This window comes from Halichoerus grypus, chromosome 5, assembly GCF_964656455.1.
Source record: "Halichoerus grypus chromosome 5, mHalGry1.hap1.1, whole genome shotgun sequence".
NCBI lineage: Eukaryota > Metazoa > Chordata > Mammalia > Carnivora > Phocidae > Halichoerus > Halichoerus grypus.
In genome coordinates this window covers 146,419,280-146,437,104 of record NC_135716.1, presented here as the reverse complement: position 1 = coordinate 146,437,104, position 17,825 = coordinate 146,419,280, and the positions used below count along the sequence as shown (strand labels likewise).

The 17,825-nt window shown below is 34.1% G+C and overlaps 1 protein-coding gene across 9 annotated transcripts in view; it reads right to left on the bottom strand.

Annotated features, from left to right (window-relative positions):
• The window catches only part of TUT4 (terminal uridylyl transferase 4), a 124,635-nt gene that overhangs the window by 55,789 nt on the left and 51,021 nt on the right, over window positions 1-17,825 (bottom strand). For all 9 annotated transcript variants that reach the window (XM_078073150.1, XM_078073154.1, XM_078073149.1 and 6 more), the window contains 5 exons: window positions 9,146-9,323; window positions 7,346-7,434; window positions 6,194-6,245; window positions 3,504-3,573; window positions 1,794-1,920 (listed from right to left, as the gene is read on the bottom strand). In XM_078073150.1, the coding sequence (XP_077929276.1) occupies window positions 1,794-1,920; window positions 3,504-3,573; window positions 6,194-6,245; window positions 7,346-7,434; window positions 9,146-9,323 (516 nt within the window). The remainder of the gene's footprint in view (window positions 1-1,793; window positions 1,921-3,503; window positions 3,574-6,193; window positions 6,246-7,345; window positions 7,435-9,145; window positions 9,324-17,825) is intronic.

Below are 17,825 nucleotides of genomic sequence, written 5' to 3'. Positions count from 1 at the left end.
GCTTCTCCCTCTGACCCTCCTCCCTCTCATGCTCTCTGTCTCTCATTCTCTCTCTCACAAATAAATAAAGTCTTTAATAAAAAGAAAAAAAAAGAAATACCATCCAAGGGGCAACTGTTTATTCTTTCATCCATCATGAAACCAATAACCTTCCCAGAGTTGATACACTGAGTTTCCTGAATGACAGCTGTATTTCATGTACCAGTCTCATCCCACACTCTGAGAAACCTTCAGTTTTTGCACCAGTTCTTATTCCTGTTGACTTACTGTTGTTTAAATGGTCTCAGTTGCCAATTAAAAAAACTGTCTAGCTTTTTAGAGTTCAAAGTACATTCTCATGCAATATCTCATATCACCTTGGACATAATCTCTCCAGATGGAAAAACTAAGGCTCAAGTGAAATGTCTTGCTCAAAAATCACATAAATACTTATAAAAACTAGAGTTGGAATTGGTTTATTCCATCTCACAGCACTAAATTTCTATAGTATGCTAGGCACAAGGGATAATGAAATAAACAAGGAGAGGTACTCACTCTCCCTCAGTCTGGTTCAGTGCTCCCAGTCACTTCCAAGGGTTAAAAATCCCCTTTCTAAAGAAACTGGGCCATGCATGTATTCAATAAATACTTATTAAATGCATATTAAGTGCTGGCACAGTTAAATAAGCAGCACTGGGACCATCAGTGAATAAATAAAACAGAGTTTTCCTCACTAAGTTCACAATTTTCATGGAAGAAAACAGATCACAAAAAAATAAATATATGTATGTCAAATGCTATGAAAAAAATAAAGCAGGGTAAAAGCAGGGAGAATGATGAAGGCAATGTTATTTTATATAAGGTGATTAAGGGAACTCTGACAAGGTGAAATTTGAGCACAAACTTGAAGGAAGTAAAAAAATGACCATGCTGGAAATGTGGGATAAGAACATTCTAGATGAAGGGAACAGCAAACGCAAAGGCCTTGAGTTGAAGCAGCACCAACCTTAGGATTTCTGACTGTTACTTACTTTTCAAGCTGTTCCTTACTCAACCAACCACGTTGGGTCTGCCCCAACCCTGAGTTCAATCCTCTTATCAGAGTCCAAACAAAAAATTCCAAAAAGAATTCTCTAGCAGTTTTTGCTCTCATTTATCATTCCACCACTATCCCCTTAATCCATCTTCTTTGTACAAGACTGAAAATTTGCTCATAACTAATATAACAAGACATGAATACTACACTGATTAAGAACATACACAGAAAAGCTATACTCTCTCTAGTCATTTGGACTGACAACGGTAATTACTTTATTATTCCTCCTTACCTCCATACCAAAGAAATGACTATAAAGGGAACCACAGCCTTTAATAATTAATTCTAATTTAGGAAACAACTGATTCTCAGCAATTACCCAATCAGAAAGTGCTGTAGGTTATCAAAAATTTAAAGGAAAGAGAATAATGTTCTAAGGCAGAGATGGGAAAAAAAGATGCTAACAAAAAAACCTTGTAAACCTATGCATTAATTTATATCTTATAATTTAACTCACATTAAGAGTGAAAACTTGAGCCTCATTTACTATGTGAAAGAGAACATTTCTGTACTACATAAAAGGAGAATAACAAATCAATTACTCTATGTCTGTGAGACTGTTTTATTTTCACGTCCATAATCAGAACCTGCCACATCACTTTCCATCTAGCACGGATAACCACTTTATCCCCAAATATTAAGATTTATGTTACATGTTAGTGCAGGAAAAAGCCTGAGTTACTTCAAGACAGATACTTTTTTCTTCTGCTTCACTTACCTTAGCCCAGTAGCGAAAGGCTAACACCAAGGGAGTAAAGACAGGTTCCAACTTGCCAAGAGCAGCAAGTAAATCAGTAGTGAGGCATGCCATATCATTTCCTGCACTCACTCTACAAAGCAAACCACTGTGAATGAGAAAGAAACAAATTTCACTGTATTAATACCTTAAAAACCAGAATATTCCAAATCCTATGGCTATACTTTCTAGTCACCATAATTTTTTTTGCATTTTTTATTATTATGTTCAATTAGCCAGCATTATAGTACATCATTAGTTTTTTATGTAGTGTTCAATGATGCATTAGTTGAGTACAGCACGCAGTGCTCATCACCACACGTGCCCTCCTTAATACCCATCACCTGGTTACCCCATCCCCCACCGTCTCCCTTCTGTAACCCTCAGTTTGGTTCTTGCAGTCCAGAGTCTCTCATGGTTTGTCTTAGTCACATTTTGATACCTAGGAAGTCATAATAAAAATAAGAATTTCAATAAACTGAGAGCTAGCTGAAAACTAAAAATCATTTCCATCACTAAAGTTCCATATAAAGATGTTTTAAATACTCATTTGTACTTCACAAATAAATTTCAACCTTATTTAGTATTTAAATTCATCAGAAATTACAAAATTAGTTTTACATCAAAGACATTGATTTTATCAATGTCAAGTGGTGCAACATATCTTCCCAGTTTATTCTTTTTGCTTTGCACAGGATAAAAAGAAAAAAATGAAATGCTGAACTGACTAGGTATACTTCTTGACCCTAATTTTTCCTATCCAAGTTTTCATGATTTTATTGCTACTTTCAGATTAGAAAGGATGTATGTATTAACCCACAGGTAATGCTTATATGTAAATGAAAATAGGAGCTACCTTAAAGGGGTGACAGAATTATAGTAGAGAGATTTTGGTGGCAGGGAGAAGAATGTATCTGAGGTTCCACAAACAGACAATTTGACACAATGTGGTTACAAAACAAAAAAACAAAAAACACTAGAAGTTAGAAGTCAGAATACTTCCATTCCGATTTTACTCTAAATGATGTGAATTTGGTCAAATCATTTAATTTCTCCAGGTCTCAATTTTCTAATTAGAAAACAACAAAGTTGAATTAGATCTCCACAGATCCTTATAACTGTGAATAAGAAAATACAGTACTCTTAAAATTTAAGATATATAGGTTACTTTTCAATAAAAGAACACTTAATTATTTCTGTATTGCTTCCATGTCTCCCACATTGATCTCAAATAGGATTATTTCAGTTTCCTTTTTCACAGGCACATTGCTGAGTCCTATAGACATCTGACTAGAAAGGCAAGATTAGTCTTCAATGACTCTTTTTCAGTGAACTAAAAACTAGATTCTAAAAAACTGTGAGCTCCTTGAGAAGAATGGCTATTTCTTATTTATGTTTGTATCCCTACAGCAAAGTAGTACCTAACATACAGTAAATGTTCAATACTGTTGGGTGAATGAACTTGAGGAAAAAAATGAAAAGTTCTGCCTTACTGTGTTTTGTTTTTAACTGGTAATTCTATTTCTTGTTCACATACTTTTAGTAAGCTTTTATTTTTAATAACTAGAAACTAGCTTAGTTATATTAATCCAAAGAGAAATCTAAAACAAAATTTTCTGTCTTGGAAACGTTCACTGCATACTTGGTTATTGTTGTTATTTCGAAAAATATTTTCTATTCATTGTTACCAACCTTTTCCGATCTTTGCACACCACAACAGGAACTTTGGCGTGAAAATCAGATTCCACATCTATATATAATACTAATAAAGAAAAAAAAATAAACCAAGTAAGACAATATCAACATCTCTCAAATATTTACTCTAGGATAAAGATTAAGCAATAGTATCCTTCTAAAAATCACTCACATTGCTTCTGTGATAACACACACTTCTCATTATGAGCATCAACCCAACAGAATCTCTTACCTCTCTTGGTATCATTTGCTGTATATCACAAACCACAGGCATAGTCCAAAATATTGTCCAAAAATTATAATCACCTTAAGAAAGGACTTAACATCTCTAAAAGTTTGAGTATTTCCTAATAAGTATATAATCTAGTCAGTTATTAAACCTTCAAAAAATATGGCAAACAACAAACACCACTTACTTCTATTTCCGAAGAAGTCATGAAATGAGAACCTACAATTCTCTGACAATTTAATTCTTTTAAATCATCCATGCAAGTAAAAGGCTAACTCTGCTGGTCCCATTTCCTATTAATATATGAAGAGTCTGCCAAATCAAAGCTCTTAAGGAAGAAGATTTGGTAAAGCACACTTCCACTCTGAAGTCTTTCTCTACATCTCCCAGGTAGGCCCCATGTCATAAATGTTTAGTCTAATGAAAATAGATGTTTTAATACTATTTCATTTGAGGTTTAAAGAATATCTCTTAGCAGTACTTGTTGGAATTATTAATTTATTAAAAAATCATGTGCTGGAAATTTATATGCCAGGAATTGCATTATGTGTGGTAGATATGACAATGAATAAGACACAAAGAGCTCAATTATGGGTTTGGAATAAAAATATAGAAACAAATCAATCCTGTAGATGACAAGATAGAAGTCTTAAAGGAGTACAATGAAGGCATAAAGGTGGCTGAATAGTATTCCATTGTGTGTGTGTGTATATATGTACACACACACATATATATATATATACAACTTCTTTATCCATTCATCTGTCAATGGACATCTTAAGAAGAGCACATGATGTAATGAGCACTGGGTATGACATGAGACTGATGAATCACTGAACTCTACCTCTGAAACTAAAAATACACCGTATGTTAGTTAATTGAATTTAAATTAAAAAATAAACTAAAAAAATTTTTTTAAAAGGTGCTAATAATTTTTTAATCAAAATGTATTTTGTAAGCCTATGTTACGTGACTTAAGATGATCTAGTCATGTATTTAAAATACATTTGCAGGATGCCTGGGTGGGTCAGTCAGTTAAACATCTGCCTTCGGCTCAGGTCATGATCCCAGAGTCCTGGGATCAAGTCCCGCATCCAGCTCCTTGCTCAGCAAGGAGCCTGTTTCTCCCTCTGCCTGCCACTCCCCATTTGTGCTCTCTCTCAATCTCTCTCTCTGACAAATAAATAAGTAAAATCTTTAAAAAATAAATAAAATACGTTTGCTAGGTTGATACTGTCCACTGATTCTAAAGAAGTAAAAGCTCTATGTCCACCTCTTATCTGTAATATGCTTTAGAGTTTTTTGCAATAAGAAACAAATATTTATTAAGAAAAAAATGATACTAAAATCCCTTTACAAGATTAACTGGACCAAATTATTCCCTTAAAAACTAAGGAAAATGGCCAACAAGAAGCTGACAAATAATCAAAAACTGACATGGAAGAGAGAGAAAAAAGAAGTTTAGAACTATAAAGTCAATGACAGGGTAAGGCTAAGGTCAGTAAGCTATCTCTTCTAAGCCAAACTGCAAATATTTTTGCCAGGTACTTATGATTCATAAAATTTAAGATGACAATAATAATAACAATCACACAGCAAGACTTTAATAAGAAGTTACTATAAACTAAGCACTTCTAAGCTGTGGCGTAGCCCATTTCATTCTCACAACAATCTTCTCATCAAAAGATAATAAAAAATATATATACATATATAGCCATTTTACAGATGAGAAAACTGAAACATTAACACTTAAATAATTTGTCAAAGGATATAACCAATAAGTGGCAGAACTAAAATTTGAGCCCAGAAAGTCTGGCTCCAGATCCTGAGCTCTTAAGCATTTACTTTTAACAAGAAAAGCAGTAAATAAAAAACAAGAAAATGATATTCCATATTGTACTACATGACCTAGGGCCTGGTTTAACACAGCTGGAATTTTAAAAAATTTTATTTTAAGACGTATTTTTACCTATATGAATGTCCATTTTACACCAGAAGCAATCCAAACAAGGCAGATATGAAAAACATTTAATAGGTATGATTTGGTTGATGTAATGTAAATGATTAGTTTAATATTAAGTGGAAAAAAAATACTCAATGCATGCACACATTTTTCCCCACGTCTCTCCCTAAATCATCCTTCATCAAACAACCTCCTAATGATTATAGGTTTTCTGTCTTTTACACAAGGAATGCCCATAATATTCAAAGCTAACATTTATTTTTAAAATTACCCAAAAGGTAGTACTTTTTTACATATCAACTTTAAATATACTTTTGATCTAATGACATATAAATTTTGTAGCACACCTATTCAACAAATACGTAAGTATATGTATTATAATGACTCAAATATGCTATGAGCGTTAGTTTAACTTGGTTAGCCATATATAAACAACACACTGCATGTACCCTTAAAGAATTTTCTTTAGAAAGACAAAATAAAAAAGAAACTCACCACTTTTTTTTAAAATCCCAAGCACTTGTATCAGAAGATCTGGATGATTCATCTAAAAGATTTCAAATTAAATCAATACACTACTTTCATAGTTCAAGTTGCATATTTTAGAGAGAATTCAATTTCATTAAATATTTAAATAAAATCATGCTCTATATCTTAAAATAATGAAAAAAATAGAGTTTTACTTTTATTTTAACAAATCTTGTTCACAGAAGTAGAATCTAATAAATAATGTAGTGCTATTATTCCAGCAATATTCCTAGAATTAATAAATTCTTAGTATGAGAAAAGATTCTGGAATTTCACAGCAAAACAAATGGGGAAAAAAATCAGTTTACCAAAAAACTGTTAAAGAGAAGTTGTTGAGACAGGAAATTTAAGAGGTACTGATACTGGCAGCATGGTCAAAAGGCTTAGATTAAATACTACTTTAACGAGCTTGTCAAATGCTTAGTTTAATATGTACTTCACTATTTTAAAGTACTTAATAATCATATGCTAATTGTAAGTAAATGATTATATCAAATGAGAAATAAAACATCAAACTTTCACCTAAATTGAACTGCTTTGAGCATTAAAATTATTTTAAAAAATCAATAATACATGTAAATCGATCATTTTAAATGTTTCATAGGTCAACAAATAAGTAATGTTAGCAATGTTAGTTACTACTTATTTAAAAAGTACCCACAATGTACCAGACACACTACCCAAAAATGCCTGGTATACAGTATCTCATGTAATATAAAGTTATTATCCCTGTTTTGGAAATTAAAAAACGGAGTCTCAGAAAGGTCAAGTAACTTCCTCGTTGCAGCCAAGATTTGAACACAGATGTACGATTTCAAAGCTCTTTTCACTTTCTATACTGCTTACTACAAGCAGTAACTATTCAACATAATCAAATGTATAAGCATTTTCCTTTGTTTTTTACTGCATTCCTCTTCTTTCTTCTTCCTCTCCCTTATTTCTTTATTCCACCTATGTCTAACACCTAATAGTTTCCAAAAGCAACCTTTAATAACGATAGTAACACTCTACAACCAGAGTTTTATAGTCCCCTACATCTTCTCTAAAAAGATAATCCATTAAAAAAATACCAAGTACTAGTTAAGAATCACATAGAAAAAGGTTTTTCTAATTACTTACCCTGGGAGGAAATTTTATATCTATATTAACATCACTATTTTTCAGAGCAAACTTAGTCAGAGATGAGCCATACAACCTAAGTGAACACTCTGGAAATAAAGGAAAAAATATCAAAGCATGAAACAGAGTGCAAATAGGGGAAAATTAAAAAAACAATGGTAGGAAAATTCATGTATTTTAATTTTATGTCTTCCAATTCTAGTTATAACATTTATAGAAGAATGACATCCTTTCTAACCTATCTAACAAAATAATAAAAATGTTTCTCAATTATGGGGTTCAGGGACAAAGGAAGAAATTACTTATAAAAGTCCAGTGTTTAAACAAAATTTTAGAATAGTTCATTCAGGAATGACTAGAAGTATGCTTAACATTTAATCTGTAACAGTAAAGAATGTACTAACCTAGGTACAGCTATTGTCATAAACTACATTTATTTATTTTTAGATATTTATATTTATGTAAGAGAGAGCACTAAAATGGTGAATGGATCACAGACACTCAATGCCAATGCTCTTTAAAAATACAAAGAGAAGCCTAGTCACCTGAACAAAAAAACAAAATCCTGTGGCTTTGAAGGGTTCACAAAACAAAATATATAGGAATAGTAAGATACAACCTACATCTTTTTCAGACTATTAAATATGTTATTTCAAAAATCATAATAAGGCAAATTTTAAAAGGATCTCACCAGAGGGCAAGTTGAAAAATAACATGATTGGAACTACTCAGGCAGGCCAGGTGCAGTTTCTTAGAAAATGTGAGTTCATACTCATTCATATATATAAGTCTACTTTTCAAGCTCACAAAATGTCTGAAAGTCACTGAAGTCATTAAGATCATAAAAATTTCATTTCTATTCTTAAAATAGTAAATTATTTCTTTTTTTTAAAGCATCATTTTTTTTAAGTTATTTAAGTAATCTCTACACCCCATGTGCGGCTCTAATCCACAACCTGAAGATCCAAGAGTCACACGTTCTTTCAACTGAGCCAGCCAGGTGCCCCAATAGTAAATTATTTCTGTATACAATTTATATTAGTACTCAGTGTTTTTTCATAGAAAACCACATTATTACAGAAGTAATAAAGAGAAATCAAATTGTTTTCCATTTTTAAATTTCAATTTTACATTCTTATAAATCTCACAATGGCTCTATATAAAACTATAATTTGTCAACTGTTCAATACCCTTTGGTGGTGAGAAATAAGTCTTATTTAATAGACATAAATTAAATACTGATGCAAAAAAAATAGCAGGAGCTAAACAAATATAATCTTTATATAAATGTCTACAATAAACCTGGCACAACTCCCACTTACACCAAAAACATAAGCTTTCTGTAAAGAAAGAGCAGAATCAAAAAGAAATAAAAGTGCAGATTTTACTTCTAATGACCCCACTTAAACAAATTAATTTTTCCCCAACATCAGGCCAACAGGAATCTTATTAAGTGACTGGCTGGAATGTATATACTGAAAATAATATAACTAAAATGTCCACTCAGAAGTCAAAGATACTGAAAATATAATATTAAATATATGACCTTTAAGAAATTTTCCTGTATCTGACATTTTAAAAATTTTCTTATTACAAAAATTATGCTATGTCATAACTCCCCATTTTCCTTTCCTGAAATATTTCCCCCAAAAAATCACTTTTAAAATAATTAAATTCATCTGCTTTTAAGATAGAGAAACAAAGAGAAATGAAAACATTAAGAAATTTACACTAAGTTCAACAGGAAGCAAGGGGAAGAGTTGTACTATTTTAAATATTAAGCATAAAGTATATTTTTACCTGGTAAAAATGTTGTTATCACCTTTGACATTTCCTCCACAATTTCCTGACGGACTCTGAGGTCATCATCTGTTATTCCATGTTCTTTTGCTAATTCAATAACTGCAACACTTAAAGCAGCCAGGTGGGCAGGGGTAGGAGGTGGCAGAGAACGAAGCTCACTTTCTTCCTGTTTTTCCTATTAGTGTAACATTTAACAACAACGTAAAAATTTTTTTCTATTTTAATGTCCTTACATTTAGGATAGAAAGACTATACAAATGTATTAACTCAACAAACATTCACCTTCTATGTGCCTGATTCAAGACACCTAGGATATGGAAGTGAACAAGACAAAAATCCCTTCCTTTGTGAGTAAGTATTGGAAGACTGAGGGGTGCTTTGGGGCAGGTTCCTATTAAACATTAAGAAAATAAAATTTGTTCTACTTTACTGTCTGCATAAATTCTGAAATGCTACATCAAAGCCAAAATATTTTAAGTACAGCACTTAGCTGATAATTTTGTGGATAATTTTGTTATAGCAAAGAGATTGTTTTAGATGTAGCAGAAAGTCTTGAATCCTCTCTGATCTGCGTATTAAATGGTCACAGAAAAACATCCTAGACACCATCATCACATTTGTTATACTGCCTACCATTTACAATTGATTTCTGTCATTTTATCCAATGCTAAGCCAAATGTTCCTCAAAACCCTTGATTCTACTAAAAGTTTGAAACCCAATTTAAACCCAAATCTAAAGAGGGACGAACTATATTATATATACACAATGATTTTTTTTTAAAGATTTTATTTATTTGACAGAGAGAGACAAAGCAAGAGAGGGAACACAAGCAGGGGGAGTGGGAGAGGGAAAGTAGGCTTCCCCACGGAGCAGGGAGCCCGATGCGGGGCTCGATCCCAGAACCCTGGGATCATGACCTGAGCCGAAGGCAGACGCTTAAGGCTGAGCCACCCAGGCACCCCACACAATGATTTTTAAAGATTAATTTTTTATTCTGATTTTTAAAAAAATACATGCTAATTGCAAAAGCTACATAAAACATAGAAAATACAAAGAAAATCATCCATGATCTAACATCATACTATTTCCTTTATTTTTTTTTTTTTAAGATTTTATTTATTTATTTGAGAGAGAGCGAGCAAGAGAGGGGTAAGGGCAGAGGGAGAAACAGACTCCCCGGAGCCTGAGGTGGGACTCAGTCCCAGGACCCTGAGATGATAACCTGAGCCAAAATCAAGAGTCAGACACTTAACCAACTGAGCCATTCAGGAGCCCCTTCCTTTATTTTTTTTTACCATAACTGAGACCATACCATTTCTTTAATGTTATAATAATGGCATTTTCTTTTCTTTTTTTTTTTTTTTTTTAATTTTTTTATTTATTTGACAGAAAGAGACAGTGAGAGAGGGAACACAAGCAGGGGGAGCGGGAGAGGGAAAAGCAGGCTCCCCGCCGAGTAGGGAGCCCGATGTGGGGCTCGATCCCAGGACCCTGGGATCATGACCTGAGCCGAAGGCAGACACTTAACGACTGAGCCACCCAGGTGCCCCAATAATGGCATTTTCTATCCCCACATTTCAGTCAAGAGACATTCTCTTATTTTTTGAGACATGTAGCTCCCAACAGATCTAAAAATCAAAAGTAGTTTATTCTCTCTTCTCTACCCCCCACAACATAGTTAAACAAAGACTTTGGTCTATTTCTAATTTTATTCATTGTTACCATACTCAGTCTCAACATAAAGTTTACCTATATCTTAGGTAACATAGGGGGTAAGACAACCTCATTTTTATAAGTTTCTGTGAATATTTCTGCAATCTTAATTATAATCTAAATCTTGGGTGAGTGTCTAAAGTTTTCAGGTATATTTTTTTAGGATTCATCCAAGGTATTAATAGCTACACACTTAATTAAAAATTAAAAACATTATATAAGATTAACAAGCAACACAACTATTTTATATATGTAGAACTACCAAAAAATTCTCTGAATTATATTGCTAGATTGTCATGGAAATAAAAAGATAAAAGATAATAAATGAACATAGTCCTCTACCTACATTATTAATAAGCCTATCCTACTTCCTTTAGAATACTGTTCCATCTAACAATCTCACTGATATCCTCCTATCATTGATCATCCTCATACATCCTATCTTAAGTATGACAGAGATAATAGACAACAGATAAATAAATGTATACTATCAGGTCAGGTAAAGCTATGAAGAAAATCAAACAGGGTAAGACTACAGACCGATGGGCAAGGATTATTATTTTAGAATACAGTGGACAAAGAAGGCCCCTCTAAACAAGTAATGTTTAGCAGAAACCTAAAAATGAAAGAGAGAGACATTTAAATTTCTGGGGGAAGAGCATTCCAGATACAGAGAACAGTAAATGCAGAGACTTGGAGGCAAGAAAGTACCTAATGTTATTTGAAGAGATCAGTGTGGCTAAAGGGTTAACAAAGGGGTGACTGGAAGATGATGAGGTTGAAAAGTTAACTAGAAGCCAAATATCGTATGACCTTATGAAACTTGATAAGGACTTACATTTTATTCTAAGTTGGGAAGCCAAAGAAGGGCTATGAGCAGAAAGTAACATGATATGACATATTTTAAAAGAGCAATCCTGGCTGATAAATGAAGAATAATAGACTGTATGGGGGCAGGAAGGAGGGCTAAGTTGGAAGTAGTCCAGGTGAAAGATGGTGGTAGCAAAGACTAAAACAGAAAGAATAGGAGTGCTTGGTTGGCTCAGTCGGTAGAGCATGCAACTCGGACCTCAAGGTCATAAGTTTGAGCCCCACATTGGGCGTAAAGATTACAAAAAAAAAAAAAACAGAAAGAGCCGAGTGTATGACAAATGACTAAATTTGGAATACACAATGTTTTTGTTTGTTTGTTTTTAAGATTTTATTTATTTATTTGACAGAGAAAGATACAGCGAGAGAGGGAACACAAGTAGGGGGAGTGGGAGAGGGAGAAGCAGGCTTCCCGCCGATCAGGGAGCCCAATGCGGGGCTCGATCCCAGGACCCTGGGATCATGATCTGAGCCGAAGGCAGATGCTTAACGACTGAGGCACCCAGGCGCCCCAGAATACACAATGTTTTGAAGGTAAATTCTATAGAATTTGTTAATGGTTTGAATGTAGGGTGTAAATGAGAGAGATAAATCAAAGGTGCTTGTCCTAGACAACTGAGTAAATAAATGGTGGTGGCTTCTGCTGAGATGAGGTAAGTTCTGGAAACTTCTGGAAAGAATCAGTTTAGGCTAGGAAAACGTGCCCAAGAAGCAAGAGTCTCCTAATGAGTCTCCTATTTCCAGCCTTTGGCCCTTTTTCCTATTACCCTTACTTCCACCAGTTAGTCTCCTACTTTAAAACTTTCAATAAATCCTCACCAGAATACCAGCAAACCAAATTTGGCAAAATATTAAATAGATTATACACCAGGACAAGTACAATTTATTCCTGGAATGCAAGAATGGTTCAACATACAATAATCAATCAACGTAATCACCTTAACAAAATGAGAGAAAAAAAATGACTTGATTATCTTGATCAACGCATAAAAAGCATTCAACAAAATTTAACACCCTTTTGTGGTAAAAAAACAAAACAAAACAAAAAACAAACAAACAAAAACACTCACCAACTAGGAATAAAAAGAAACTACCTCCAGATAATAAAGACCTATTTGAAAAACCCACAGCTAACATTATACTCAGTGGTTAAAGGCTGAAAGCTTTTTCTCTAAGATCAGTAAAACAAGTCAAGAATGCCCATTTTCACCACTTCTGTTCAACATATTAGAAGTGTTAGCCAGAAAAAGAAATAAAAGGCAATTAACCTGGACAGGAAGAAATAAAATTATCTCTATTCACAGATAATAATCTAACATGTAAAAAAACCCTGAAGATGCAAAAAAACTGTTAGAACTAATGAACAAATTCAGTAAAGTAGCAGGATACACATCAACAAAGAAAAATCAGTTGCATTTCTATACACTAACAACAAACAATCTGAAAAGGAAATTAAGAAAACAATTCCATTTAGAATAGCCCCCAAAAGAATAAAATACTTAGAAATTAACTTAATCAAAGAGATGAATGACTTGTACACTGAAAACAGAACACTGCTTAAAGAAATGAAAGAAGACATGAATAAACAGAAAGACATCCCATGTTCATGGATTGGCAGGCTTAGTATTGTTAAGATGTCAATACTACTCAAAGAAATCCACAGGTTCAAAGCAATCCCATCAAAATCCCTTTAATTTTTTTGCAGAAATAGGAAAACTGATCCTAAAATTCACATGGAATCTCAAGGAACCCAAAATAACCAAAACAATCTTGAAAAAGAACCGTTAGAAATTCACATTTCCTGATTTTGAAACTTACTATGCAGAGCCACAGTAATCAAGACAGTATTGTACTAGCATAAAGACAGATGTATAGGCCAACAGAATAAAACACATAACCAAGAAACAGACACTCAATATATGGTCAAATGATTTTTAATAAGGGTGTCAAAACCATTCAATGGCAAATGGACTGTCTTTTCAACAAATGGTGCTAGGAAAACTGGATACCCATATGCAAAATGGACCCTTATCTTACACCATATATAAAAATTAACTCAAAATGGATCAAAGACCTAAATGTAAGAGAAGAATTATAAAACTCTTAGAAGAAAACAGAAGAGAAAAGCTTCATGACACTAGATTTGGCAATGATTTCTTGGGTACGAAACAAAAAAAAAACCACAGACAACAAAAGAAAAATCACACAAATTGGAATTTATGAAAATTAAACTTCTGGGTGGCTCCTGAGTGGCTCAGGTGGTTAAGCATCCGACTCTTGATTTCGGCTCAGATCATGATCTCAGGGTCATGGGATTGAGCCCCACATCAGGCTCCAAGCTCAGCTCAGAGACTGCTTGAGATTCTCTTTCCCTCTTTCCCTTCCCCTACTCATGCTTGCTCGTGCTGTCTCACTCTCTAATAATAAATAAATAAAATCTTAAAAAAAATTAGACTCCCATGCATCAAACAACACTACTAACAGAGTAAAAAGGCAACCCACAGAATAGGAGAAAATATTTGCAAATCGCATATAGGATAAGGGATTAGTATCCAGAACATAAAAAAAACTCCTCTAAAACTGTGAACAAGAAAACCCAATTCAAAAGTGGTCAAAGGACTTGAAAAGACATTTCTCCAAATACAAATGGGCAGTTAAGTACATGAAAAGGTACTCAACCTCACTAATCACTGGGAAAATACAAATCAAAAGGACAATGAGATACCAATTCACATTAAGATAACTATTATCAAAACAAAACAAAAGAAAAATGCAAGAGTTTTATAAATGTGGAGAAACTGAACCCTTGTGCATTGCTAGTGGGAATGTAAAACGATGTAGCCACTGTGGAAAATAGCATGGCAATTCCTCAAAAAATTTAACATATATTTACCATTTGGTCCAGCAATTCCACTTCTGGGTCTATACACAAAAGAAATAAAAGCAGAAAATCGAACAAGTATTTCCTCTACCAATGTTGATACCAACATCATTCACAATACCCAAAAAGTAGAAACAACCTAAATATGAATGGATGGATGGATGAATGGATACACAAAACATGGTATATACATAAAATGAGCTATTATTCAACATTAAAAGGAAGGGAATTCTGATACATACTATAATATGGTTGAACTCTTGATCTTAGCTCAGGTCTTGATCTCAGGGTCGTGAGTTCAAGCCCCATGTTGGACTCCACACTCAGAGTGGAGCCTAGTTAAAAAAAGATCTTTTTCAGCATCTACTGAAATTATTTTTTGGTTTGTTAATATGATAAATTACATTCATTGGTTTTCTAAACCAACACTGCCCTCCTGGAATAAAGCCCCACTTGATCATAATGTATTTCTTCCTTCATTTTATTGTTAGATTCAATTTGCTAAAATAACGTATAGAATTTTTGCATTAAAATTCATGAGAAATATAGCCTGAAGTTTTCCTTTATTGTATTATCTTTTTCTGGTTTTGGTATCAGAGTAATGTGGGACTCAAGGACTGAAATTAGGAAGCATTCCTCCTCTTCAGTGTCCTGGAAGATGTGTAGAAATGGTACACATATTATCAAGTATCCCAGAGATCAAAAGTAACCTTTTCTTTCTTTTTTTTTTCCAAGTTCTTTTTTTCTTTCCGTCTCATTTTGGATGGTTTCCATTGCTATATGTTCAAGTTCACTAACCTTTTCTCTTGTAAGGTCTGATCTACCATTAGTCCTACTCAGTGTATTTTTCATTTTAGACACTGTAGTTTTCATTCCTGTAAGTTCAGTTTTAATCTTTTTTATATCTTCCATGTCTCTATTTGATTTTTGGAATATCAGGAATATAGTTAACTGCCTTGATGTCCTCCTCTGCTAATTCTCTTGTGTCAATTCAAGGTAGTTTTGATTGGCTGATTTTTCTCATCGTGCAATGTATTTTCCTGCTTTGTTGTATGCCTTATAATCTTTGAATGCCAGACAATGTGAACCTTTTTGTGGTGATAGATATTTTGTATTTCTATAAATACCCTCAAGCTTTGTTCTGTAACAACATTAAACCCTGAAAACTGTCCTTTTGGGTCTTGCCTTTACAATTCTTTAGTTGGGGGTAGCCTGGGTGGCTCAATCAGTTAAGCTTCTGCCTTTGGCTCAGGTCATGATCTCAGGGCCTGGAATTGGGCCCTACGTCAGGTTCCCTGCTCAGCAGGGAGTCTGCTTCTCCCACTCCCTCTGTCCCTCTCCCCCTCCCCATTCATGCTCTCTCTCTCTCTCTCTCTCCCCCTCTCAAATAAATAAAATCCTTTTAAAAAATCTTTAGCTGGGATCAGACTGCATTTAGTTTCTATATATTCCCCACTCTTAAAACAAGATCCTTCTGGGTACTCCATCCAATGCCTATGAAGTATGAGTTTTCCAGTCTGAATAGTGGTAAAGTACTATTCTCAGCCCTATGTAAGCATCAAGCACTATTCTAATTCCTTAGATGATTCTTTCCCTGGCTTCAGGCAGCTTCCTCGCATGCATGTACCAATCAGTACTGTGCTGAATACTCTGAGGGGACTGTCTTTATATCTATGGATTTCTTTCTGTATAGCTTTCTCTTTTTTGTTATTCTGTCCTACAAACTCTAGCCACCCTGGATTCCCTGGACTCAAGTTCATCTCCTCAACTCTGGGAGGGCACTGGTCTCCCCTTCCTATAATGCAGTATGGAAACTCTCTCAAACTAGAGTAATCATTGGGCTAATCTCATTTGATTTCCATTTGCTGCCTGAAAACCATTGTTAGCTATTTTTATCCTTTTTTTTTCCTTTGGTTTACTCAAGAGTAAGGGTAAATCTAGTCCTTATTATTACAACTTCAACAAAAGCAGAAATCTAATACAGCTGCTTTTAAGTTCTTTTGTTAGTTTTTTGGTAATGTCCTATAATTTCCTTAAAATGTATATAATGTCTTTGGTTTTCTTTGTAAGTTTTCTGTTTGGAATTCCCTGAGCTTCCTGGAATTAATGATTAGCATCATTCAAAATTTCTTGAAATATCTCAGTTATTATCTCATAAACTACCAACTCTATCTTTGTTCTATTAAATCTTCTGAAGTTCTAATTAAATCGAAATAACATGCTGACAAAATTTTAATTTCTCTTCCTTCTGAATTCCTGATTTTCTTCAATGCATTCATTTTTTTCAAGAAAGACATATTGAGCACCTACTGTGTGTCAGACACTGTCCTAACCAATACAGAAACAAAAATAAGTAAGAAATAAAACCTGCCCTCTAGAATACTGAAGTCTAGAAGAGGAGAGAAAGCAGAAATGCACAATACAATATATCCAGTTTTCTGATCAAGCAGCTCTGCAAGCACAGAGAAGGAATACCTAATCCAGACTTGTTGGGAAGGTCTGGTAAAAGAATATTTCTCAGAGAAAATGCAGACACTTAGACATAAGCAGAAGATTATATAGTATTACTATTACCACTTTGAGGGGTGCCTAGGTGGCACACTCGGTTGAGCATCCGACTCTCGGTTTTGGCTCAGGTTGTGATCTTGGGGTTGTGGGATAGACCTCTGCACTCAGCACGGAGTCTGCTTGGGATTCTCTCTCCCTCTCCCTCTGCCCCTCCCACTTGTGCTCTCTCTCTAAAATAAATAAACACATCTTTAAAATATATATATATTACCACTTTGGAAAAGAAAAACTTAAATAGCTAAAATAGTAATAATTTTTTAAAAACACATTATTCAGGGGCGCTGGGTGGCTCAGTCGTTAAGCATCTGCCTTCGGCTCAGGTCATGATCCCAGGGTCCTGGGATCGAGCCCCACATCAGGCTCCCTGCTCCATGGGAAACCTGCTTCTCCCTCTCGTACTCCCCCTGCTTGTGTTCCCTCTCTCGCTGTGTCTCTCTGTCAAATAAATAAATAAAATCTTTTTTAAAAATTATTCATATCTATGTCTATGAAATGTTCTAATAAAAATAACTGAAAAATTATGAATTCCTAAAGTCTAGATTATAAGGCCCTGCATGGCCTGGACTTCTCCAGCTTTATCTCACATCATTTTCCTCCTATCTCTCTTTGCCCCAGTCATACTAGACTCTTTCTGTTCCTCATAT